This window comes from Pan troglodytes, chromosome 17 (genome assembly GCF_028858775.2).
Source record: "Pan troglodytes isolate AG18354 chromosome 17, NHGRI_mPanTro3-v2.0_pri, whole genome shotgun sequence".
In the NCBI taxonomy this organism is placed as follows: domain Eukaryota; kingdom Metazoa; phylum Chordata; class Mammalia; order Primates; family Hominidae; genus Pan; species Pan troglodytes.
Genome location: NC_072415.2, coordinates 30,696,214 through 30,707,453, shown reverse-complemented (window position 1 = coordinate 30,707,453; position 11,240 = coordinate 30,696,214). Strand labels below are relative to the sequence as shown.

Below are 11,240 nucleotides of genomic sequence, written 5' to 3'. Positions count from 1 at the left end.
AAAAGTAATGGATTTCTTTGGATGCTGAATGCAGTGATGTTATCAGTCAGTTTCTTTCCTTGGTTCAGTTGTGTTTGTATTTCCTTTCTTAATTTCCCAAATCTTGGCTGGGCACGGTGGCTCACGCCTGTAATCCCAGCACTTTGGGAGGCTGAGGCAGGTGGTTCACTGGAGGTTGAGTTCGAGACCAGCCTGGCCACATGGTGAAACCCTGTTTCTACTAAAAATATAAAAATTAGCTGCATGTGGTGGTGCACACCTGTAATCCCAACTACTTGGGAGGCTGAGGTGGGAGAATTGCTTGAACCCGGAAGGCAGAAGTTGCAGTGAGCTGAGATCACACCACTGCACTCCAGCCTGGGTGACAGAGAGACTCTGTCTCAAAAAAAAAAAAAAGAAAAAATTCCCAAATCTTAATGTCTGTTTCAGAATTTTAGTGATTTTAAAGTGATAGTAGAAAATACCAAGCATATGAGGTATTTCAATATGATGGGCTTCTTACATTTTAATACATTAGTTACTCATCTTTGTTCCAGGACCCTTGACTGATTGCTAGGGAAAGGATAAAGCATAGAATACCAGCCAGTTTGGCTCTGATTTTGAGTTATTTATAATAAAAAGTTTGGGGATTATCGTAACATCTCATATCTTTGTGTATGTTGTTTTAATGCTCGGCAGAGCACAACACTGATAACTATTAAAAATAGAAAATAACAGCCATTTTACTTTCAAATCTGATGTGATGCAATCTGTGAACACTAGGAGGGGATAAAATAAGCATTGCAGGGAAACTTATTTGTAAATAGCTTCCTCACCTAAACTTTGACTTGGCAATCAATACTTTCTACTTTGTGGAGGGGATTAAGAATAGAATGGGCAGGATGAGACCATGAAAATTATAATGATTCATGTATATTTGTATGATGCTTGTAACTTTGCAAAGTCTTTTTTATTCATTGTCTCATTTGGTCAGAACAATTTTATTGAGGACATGAATTTAACAATTAGAATTTAGATTTTCTGACTGTAGCTACTAAATGTTGTAGCTACTAGACCAGGTGAGCTAGGTTTAGAGCAAAGTATATAAGCCTTGTATGGACTATATTAGAATTTTAAAAATTGTAATTAATTCCTTATCATTATAAAAAGCTTGATTTCATTTTATTTGATCTAAAAAAGCATTATTCCAAAGAATTTTTTCAAGTAGAAATGGGAGTGGTACCAGTGTCGTTTTTAACTAATAAGGCTATTTTAGAATTCAGCCTTGCCTGTAAGGTCTTTGAGAAGGGAGAGGAGTAGGCCAAAAAAAAAAAAAAGTCTTGATTCCTGAATGTGCCTTATATGCTGTGCCACTCACACCAAGGCCATCATCATCTCAACATTAGACTTGTGCTGGATTACTGCTTGACTGACTAGCTAGGTTAGGCCTAAGAGTGAGTGTTTACAGAATAATCTGCACTCAGTAGCCCTTCTTCAGGATTAAAAACGATGATGACCTCATCTTAGAGCCCTAAAGGGAAATGCTTATGTGGGAACAGGAAAAGTTGGTGGTACTGTCTTCTGCTACTACTACTTAGTGCTTTGCTGTGTATAGGGTGTGTTAACATATATCTCAATTGAATGTCACAAGAATCCCTGAAGTGATTGATTAAAAGTCTTGAGAGGTCAGGCAATTTTTGTAAGGCCAGAAGGAAAAGTGAGGTTTTAGACTTCATTTCTTTTAAAGAAGTTGGCAAACATTTTCTGTAATGGATGAGATAGATTAGATAGATGATTGATAGTAAATTATTTCAGGCTTTGCAGGCTATAAAGTGTTGCAGCTCCTTAGCTTTGCTGTTATAGTGCAGCTGGAGCCATAGACAGTTAGTTAGTTAGTTATGAGTGAGCACAGCTGGGTGCCAGTACAATTTTAATGATCAAGACTCGTGGCAGGCAGAAAAAAACATCATTTGTTGATCCTCTGCTTGAAAGCACGAATAAGTGAGAACAGAGCAGTCATATGGTTTCAGAAAGTGTTATTCTGGGATTTCAGGATAAATTTTGTAACTACTAACAAACAGCACACAGGAAACTAATTTGGTATAAGAAACGACATATCCCTAAATAGTGCTTATTTAACTTCATTATAAATATATCTACTTAACAAAAATATATTTTGTGATCTTGAGGTCACTTCGTTTAGGTCATTATCTCAACCCAACCTCCCCAAACTCTGGTTTGAGCCAATATGTGTTCTATTGTTCTCAGAGCACCAGTCGACTGTACAACAATTGTTATAAAAATGTTTATTGTTTACCAAAACCAGTGGACCTCTTATCAAATGCTGCTTGGTAACAAAATCTATCACAGTTTTAATAAAAAGAAAAAAAAAGAAGCTAACTATTTGTCTCATTGTCATTAGTTAGACTTTCTGCAAGGTCACTTAATCCAGACTTATTCAGTGCATTAATCAGATTCTCAGGTGTTGCATGAACTCCCTCTTGATCTTGCCAGGCAACCAGAAGCTGCTTAGCTCTCATCTTCATGTCTTCACTGTCACACTCAATCTGCCTAATTTCTGAGTCTTTCATTTCCAAGTAGGGAGCCAGAATCTTCCATTGTTCACCCAGCTTGTTGGCAAATACCTCTATTTGTTCTCCTGTTACAGGTTTGTCTCGCCGAACATCAGGACCTAGAAAATGAAGAAAATATAAATTATGTGCAATTCTAAGTATACAACAGAAATGGAAAGCTATGGGGCCAATAAGTTTTATTAACCACCTTTAGTAGACTTTATTTTAAAAGTAAACAATTATTTTTTATATTCTCCATAAGTTGAATACCACTCTTAATAAGCATGGTCAATAATCAAAGCTAAAGCTGTTACCTATGTTATAATTATGTAGGCTTTCCCTGAAATGAGGTGCTCCCCCTCCAATAACCAATAATTAACAGAGCTATGGGTCGCCTTCAAATGTATTTTCATTCCCTTTTAAAGTACCATTACTTCCCAATTTTATTGCATAAAATGTAGTGTTTTAAAAGTTATTATTAAGCAATGTTTTAAATTCCTCACTATAAGTCAGAAACAGTTGAGATAAAATGGGAGAAGTTGAGAAGTCGATCAAATTAAATAATGTACCTATCAACAAAGAACCCCAATCTTCTTCAATTTTGTTAAATAACCAAGAAAATTCAGTTCTTACTTTCATTTTCCTTCAGTAAAGCATCATTATCTTCCTCATCTTCATCCTCACCTGTTTTTATTTCTTCAGAAGGAGGCTAAAAATGAGAAAGAAGAATGTTTGAAAGAATGCCAGCCTCTGAAGTAAGGTAACAGGTATTTTGTTTGGATAAGGACGGTTGTGAGATTCCAAGTACAGGGTGCCAGAACCTCACCCCTGAGAGCGTTAAATGACAGTGTCAGGTAAGGATCCTAAGTGGGACTATCTTCACCTGCAGAAGGAGTGAACTTGGGAAGACCTCAGAGTTGGAAAGACTCCCCACCCCCAATCTGGGAAGCAGGAAGTCAGTAAAAAGCACAGTTCCAGGATTTGCAAATACCCAGGGTTTATTTAGTAAAGACGGCCTCAAGGAAGCCAGTAGCAACAGTGTCCTTAAAAGTTTCTGATTCTTATCTTTTATCTTTGATAAAAGACAATATAATGCATTGGCAAACAGGAAAAAATTCATGTCTGTGTGTATAGATGCATAACAGTTTACCTTAAGTATCACGAACTTTAATTTTTTGAGACAGAGTCTTGCTCTGTTGCCAGGCTGGAGTGCAATGGCGAGATCTCGGCTCACTGCAACCTCCGCCTCCCAGGTTCAAGCAATTCCCTTGCCTCAGCCTCTTGAGTAGCTGGGACTACAGGCACGTGCCACCACGCCTGGCTAATTTTTTATATTTTAGTAGAGACGGGGTTTCACCATATTGGCCAGGATGGTCTCAATCTCCTGACCTCGTGATCCACCCGCCTAGGCCTCCCACAGTGCTGGGATTACAGGCGTGAGCCACCACACCCACAGCCCTGTTGAACTTTAAATTACATGCTGTACAGAAAATTATCAGTTACTTCTTTATCAACTCATGTATTTCCTGTAAATGTATATTCCAATGTGTTTTTCCCTCATTCTAAAACATGGGAGCTTGTGGATCACTGGTTTTTCACATGATTAAGTCAGTTTTTTGCTCACATAGTGACAGCAATTTTAAAGAAGATGTCAACTAAAGGGTATGAAAAGTTGATCTATGGTACTTACCGGTAATTCCTTGGCTAGCTTTATTACCATATTTTCAAGATATTCTGGTAAACTTTTAAACTGCTGGTTGGTTGGCTGGAAGAAGTGAGGGCTTCTCCGTGCTAATAGTCTCAGGGCTCTCCAACCATAATTTGAATTGTTCACAGCCCTATAAAAAGAGGTGTCAGGCTTGTAATTTATAGTTTTGTATTTCTGTATTCCCTTCTGCTCAGTTCTGCCATGTGTAATTCTGTATTTAAGGTAAATGGCTCAAAGTGCCATTCTTTGTATTTGAATCTTATTCCTAAAGAACTTTTCGGTATGTAGTCCACTGATAATAACAAACCAATAGATGCACATGTAACTAATCACAGGAACCAACAATGCCTGAAGAGGCAGGCTCATATGCAGCAAACACATTTTCAAAGTTTCCGTTCATTCTGTTTAATTTTAACAAGTCAACAAGTGTGTGCAGTACTGGCTGGATGCAGTATGTATACAACAGGAATCATCCATCTAGCTATTTGGAATCCATGAACTGTTGCCTAATGAAGTATAACAATGATCAGGGTGGTATACAATCAGGTGAGAAACAAACTGCAGAGAAATTCTAAAGATAATGCTCCAGAAATATGCAATGCTGCAGAAGAAACCAAACCACAAATTTATTCCATTTAAGAGTTTTGGATTGGAAGTCTCTCCCTCCCCTAAGAATAGCAATTTGGTTTATTTGGTCACCTCTTATAAATGAGCATATGTTACCTTTAGGATGTGCAGGTACCACTGAAGACTTAACAAAAACTACCCATAGACATTGGGGACTCTTCCCAAGTTAACACCTGCTGTGAGGCTTTGCCTAAACAGTTAAGAGCCTTCCTCTCTGACATATCTCTGTTTAGACAATTTGATTATTTTAGGCATTTTCAAAATTCACTGTCAATTATACACATCATTTTTCTTATTCTCCACAAAACCCTCTTTGGAGATAATAATTTGAACTATCACTTTAGGAATGAGTCCACCTAGTCTTATGTAACAGTGATAAATTAATATTCTTTCAATCGACAAACACTTTTGAGCCAGGCACTCAGTAGCTGTGGAGAGTACCTGAGGCACAGTAAGGCAGGCATTGCTAGTGATAAACACACAAGGTATAAGACAATTTCATAAGGATGAGGAAAACTTGAGAAATGAGAAAGTGGTAAGTGCCACCTTCTCATTTGGATAGTGGTAAGTGCCATGAAATAAAAACCACGAGAATGCAAAAGAGGAGACCAGGGAGGGGAAGAGCTTCCCAGCCAGGGGGACTTAAAGCCACGGCAACCTTGGGGAAGAAGTGGTTCAAGCAAGTGAGACAGTAAAGTGTGAAGGTCCTGACAGGAAAGGGAAAGACAGGACCAAGAGGCCTGCTGTGGTTAAAGCAGAGGGGAGGCATGGCCACACAGGAGAGTATGAGCCAGACCAAGGAGGTCTTTTAGGTCCTGGGAAGGAGTCTGGAATAGGCACTCACTGGGAGATTTTAAGCAGATTAGACTTGGACAATTATTTTAAAGATCACTGGCTGATGCATGGAGCACTGACCACAGCTAGAGAGATTAGTTAAGAGGTCACAGTAATTAACAACTCTGGTCACAGGGTCACACTAGTCACAAATACTGAGTGCTAACTACATGCCCTGTAGGGTTGAAAGTGCACTGTCTTATTTAATCCTCAGAATAACCCTGTGAAATGGGTACTGTTACTATTTAACAGATGAGGAAAGGGAAATGGCGGTTTAAGTATTAAATTAGCCTTAGTTGCCTGGTAAGTGGTAGAGGGGATCGAACCTATGCATTCTGACCAGAGGCCTCTTGCCTTTAAACCACTACTCTTCAATTCCTATTTAAAGCCATGAGACTGTGGTGTCACCCAGAAGGTTCTAGATAAAGAGGCTAAGACCAATTCCTGATGTTACTCCAAAATTTGAGTTAGGCGGAGGATGAGGAGGCTGAAATGGAATGTGAGGTGGAGTGGGCAACGAGGGCAAAGGGCAAACAGAAGAACCATGGATTTGGATTCTCATGGATGCCAAGAGAAGAAAACATTAAGGGGAACAGGATAGGTTAACAGCTGCTGTGAGATACTGTGCTTTGAAGGGTAGAGAGAAAATAACTAATAGTTGGAGAGAAATGGGGGTCAGGGGGAGTTTTTTTTTTTTTCTTATATTTTGAAACAAGGGTGATTCCCAGTCACGCTTAGTTAACAGGAATAATCCTTGAAATCAGGATGTGCACTAACAAGAACTTGGAACATAAACTCACCTAAGAGAAAAAAGCACTACTCTATCTACTGCCTCTCTTAATAGGCTTTCTAGTATACACACAATTCCTAAGGAAAAAACAAATTGAAGAAAATTAAAAGGAGCTAATGAGAAACATTACTTACTTATATTCATTTTCAACCATATTTTCAGGGTCTGCCTGTTCAATGGCTTCTTCAAAGAATTCCTCCAAAGTGGGCATGTATTCCCTGAGCAGGATAAAATAACTAGTGAGGATGACATATATTCTTAATAATAAATACTCATAAAGTGGTGGCAAGACAAGATTCTAATGGCCCCATACTTTTAGTTACAGTTTTGATTACTTGGGAACTCCAGACTTTTAAGGAAGTAAAACCCTCAAAACTAAATTCAAAAAGGACAATAAATAAAGGGGATAGTCTAATACTAAATATTACATAGTATTTACTACATATAATATTATATACTTTAATTACACACTATAATATATAAATATGTTGCTATTCAAAGAGGGCAGCCAGGGGATTTTATAGCATTTGAATTTTACCAGCAAATAAACTTTTACATTAAGTCCCTATCCATGAATTATTTTTTCTTTAAACCAGAATTAAACCAAAACTAATAATCAGACCATAATACGATTTCAAGGGTTTAACCTTTAGCTCTTATTTAAATTGTTACCATGGTAGCATGGTTGATTTTTAAAATGCATCTTTCTTGAATTTGTTTTTAGAAATAAAATTTTGATACAGGGTCAAGCAAAGAAATGAGGTCTCAGGATCAGAAGACATCTTCTAGAGTAAAACTAGGAAAATGGGCTCTCTTAAGAAAACTATCCCAATATCCATTCGTTTTCTAATGCTATAGATACTATATTCCATTTTACGAACATGCCCCAAGTTATCCATGTCCTGCCCAGAGATATTTGTCTTCCCACTCTTTGCTCTGACAATGTTAAATGAACATTCTTGCACCTGTCTCCTTGTAGATGAACTGATTTCTTTAGGCACTGGGCCTTCAAACTTCCACTGCAACCCACAGTAAGAAATTCATTTTACACTGCAACCCAGTACACACATATATGCAAGTATATGTACAGATATATATAAGTAAAGCTAATGCTTCACAAAAGTATATTTCCTATTTCTTTTAAAAAATGCTAGTTGAAATTACTAAATTGACTTTACAAACCACCAATGATTCTCAAACTTAGTTTTTAAAAACACTGTTCTCATCAACACACCTACTAGCGGGGCACAGACATCTTTAACATTCAGATAGAGTGACTGTGCCATCAGATTCCTACCAGCAGCACTGGCAAATTATTTTTATCCATAATTCTTACAAAATCTGGGTATTTTTACATTACTGAGTCTCTTAGCTGTGAAACTGCTTGCTGTAGTTTTTAACTGTACTTCCAGTTACTAGTGAAGTTCCCCATCTTTTCAGAGGTTTATTAAGGTTTCTACTTCTGAATCTGACTATTTGTTTGTCCATTTTTCTACTGGGTTGATTTACTCTCATAGATTTGGCAGGAATCAATCATGTTAGAATTTTATCTATTTTTCCTGGTCTTAAAAAAAAAACTTTTTGATTTTGTTGATCTTCTCTATTGTTTGTTGTCTATTTTACCGATTTCTAATCTTATTTTACTTTCTACTTCTATGAGTTTACTTTTCTTCTGAATGACTCTCAGTGTCAGACTCTTATTAGCTTGGTTTTTAGATTTCATTCTTTTTGAAAGTGTAAACACTTAAGGTTATACATTTCTCTTCTGTGTTCTACTGAGTTAGATCTCAAAGTCTGAACATGTAGTGTGTTCATTATTATTTAGCTCTACATTTTCTAATTTCCATTATGACTTCTTTGATTCAAGAGTTATTTAGAAGTGTGTTTAAAGGAGTTTTAAGTATTTTTGCTTTTGCTATTCACATATAATTTACAAAAACTTGTGGTTTCTGTAAGACCAAGCCTGTTAATTCTTTTGTTAAATTCTAAATGTATTACACTAAGTTTTTTCCACCAAATTTATTAAATTCTGAGAAAGGTCTGTCAAAATCCTACTAGATGGTAGGTTTTCTGGGTGGTGGATGGTGAAAACTGACCCTGGGTCAACTTCTCATTCTAATTTTGTCAAATTTTTGAGAACACATTCTTAGAAAATAAAGTTTAAAATGTGTATATTTCTATTTTTTCCTTTTATCTTTATGCAATGATTGCCTTTATTTTTAATACTGCTTTCTGCTTTTAAGCCTTTTCTATGCCTTTTAAAAATTACGTCTTTTAAAAGTTCTTTCAGTTTCAACCTTTCCATATCTTTATTTTTAAGGTATATTTCTTATAAACATATAGATGGATCTTTTTTTTTTTTTTTTTTTTTTGAGACGGAGTCTCGCTCTGTTGCCCAGGCTGGAGTGCAGTGGTGCAATCTCGACTCACTGCAAGCTCCGCCTCCTAGGTTCACGCCATTCTCCTGCCTCAGCCTCCCAAGTAGCTGAGACTACTACAGGCGCCTGCCACCACACTCGGCTAATTTTTTGTATTTTTAGTAGAGACGGGGTTTCACCGTGTTAGCCAGGATGGTCTCTATCTCCTGACCTCATGATCCGCCCGCCTTGGCCTCCCAAAGTGCTGGGATTACAGGTATGAGCCACCGCGCCTGGCCAATAGATCTTTAAAATATAACACCAATTTCTGTCTTTGAGCCAGAAAGTCCATTTCCATTTATATTTGAATTTAACCATACTGTTTTGTACTTTCTGCTGTGTTTTCTGTTCTTTTTTTCTCCTCTCCTACCTTCTAATTTACTTGCTTAAATTTTCTGTATTTACTTTTACCCCTCAATTTATTTAAAAATTACATATTCCATTTCTTTCACATACTTTACAAGCATGTTTGACTTAAACCATAACATTCTTTAATTCTGACCACGCCTTCTTGTCTTACATGTCACTTTTATCAAGTTTACCTTTTAAAATAACCCTAAATAGTAATTATTACTATTTTATAACAGTGAATTCTTGATAAGATTTATTCAGATTTCTTCATGTTTACCAAAGTGTCTACACAGTAATCCTTTCTGCAATTTACTCCTTTCTGGGTTCAGTTTCCTTAAGACAGCTTTTTTACTGGGGACTGTTGATAATTTCTCATAGTTTTAGTCAATCACTCAACCACAACTGTTTAACTTGTTACAGAATTTTTTAGTTGAAATGTTGAAAAAGCAAGTAATACTTCTAGAAATGAGAAAATATAGTCATTGAATTTACAAAATGAGCAGGTTTAACAGCAGTTTAGACATAGGGAAAGTAAGAATTACTGGATTAATGATTAAGAAATCACCCAGAAAGCAATACAGAAGGAGCAAGAGTTGGAAACTATGAGTTAATGATAGTTGAGGAGGTCCAGCAAACATCTAATGGCAGAAAGAAATAATAGAGAATGTGAAAGACATTTTCAAGCACTCATCCCACTGTCTTCTGATTTCTTTTGTTGTTCTTGAAGTCAACTGTTAGTTTAACTTTGCTCCTTTTTAGGTTGTCTGTTTTTTCTCTCTGGTGACTTTATTATCATGTACAGAGATATGGATTTATTTGGTTTATCCTCCTTAAGTATTATACTTCTTGAACCTATGAATTCATGCCTATTCTTAATAATTAACTCAATTATTGCCTCTTTCCCATTCTCTATTATTTCTTTCTGCCATCAGATGTTTGCTGGACCTCCTCAACTATCATTAAGTCATCGTTTCTAACTCTGCTCCTTCTGTATTGCTTTCTGGGTGATTTCTTAATCATTAATTAACCCATTAATTCTTACTTTACCTATGTCTAGACTGCTATTAAACTTGCCCATTTTGCAAGTTCAATGAACTTTTGTGACTATTAAAACCCAAGTTCCCTGGTTGTCAAAGCTGGCAATCATTAGTACTGCTGCCCTAGAACCGTATCAGTTCATAGGCTTACTCTTCTGTTTGTAGTTTTGATTCCTTTTGTGAATCTTTATTTTTTTGTGATTTCTAAAATTATTTTATCAGCACTTCGAGGAGTTTTATGGTGGGAAGTTATACTCTGCTGTGCCAAAAGTCAACCACAATAAACTTTTAAATTTCATTTGAGCTCTGATCATAGCTGAGAAAAGGCTCCATTCTACTCAACACTTGACAAAAGCAACACTTCAATTTGAAAAATGTTCAACTTGCCTTGTCTCTGATTTACAGGCTTCCATATTATCAGGACAAAGATTCCAAAGCCTTGTTAACTCCTCACTACAAAATAGACACAGAAATAAATACATTTTTTATGGACACCATCCTCATGTGCCTTGAAACTGAACAGAAAAACAATACAATGTAAACAGTGGATTTAGGGATGTTGATAGTATGAGTTTTACTTTTCTCAATAATTTTTGGTATTTAAAATACCTAAAATTATTCTCATATAATCATTAATCATGACTAATGATAATGATATAATCTTTAGTTTTTTCTAAAAATATTCCAGCACAATATAAAGCAATGGATAGTTAACTGGAAGGTAAGAGAACTCAAGGATTATGGTACCTTGCAACAACTGGAATCTAAACAATTCTACTGTCTGAAACGGAAAAAATGGCACAGCCTAGAGACACAGATTTTGGAAGCTGGAGACAAAATGAAGGTTTATCTGGTGCATGAACCCAAACAATGGGCAGTATAGAGAGTGCGGTTTGCTTTGGCTATCTATGTGTGTACCAAACA

General features: G+C 36.5%; 1 protein-coding gene across 5 annotated transcripts in view; it reads right to left on the bottom strand.

Moving 5' to 3' along the window:
- Positions 1–2,270: 2,270 nt before the first annotated feature.
- Positions 2,271–11,240, bottom strand: part of THOC1 (THO complex subunit 1) — a 50,339-nt gene continuing 41,369 nt past the window's right edge. For all 5 annotated transcript variants that reach the window (XM_512049.9, XM_063796018.1, XM_009433771.5 and 2 more), the window contains 5 exons: positions 10,704–10,769; positions 6,646–6,729; positions 4,243–4,390; positions 3,186–3,261; positions 2,271–2,671 (listed from right to left, as the gene is read on the bottom strand). In XM_512049.9, coding sequence (XP_512049.2) covers positions 2,376–2,671; positions 3,186–3,261; positions 4,243–4,390; positions 6,646–6,729; positions 10,704–10,769 — 670 coding nt within the window. In that variant the 3' untranslated portion in view covers positions 2,271–2,375. The remainder of the gene's footprint in view (positions 2,672–3,185; positions 3,262–4,242; positions 4,391–6,645; positions 6,730–10,703; positions 10,770–11,240) is intronic.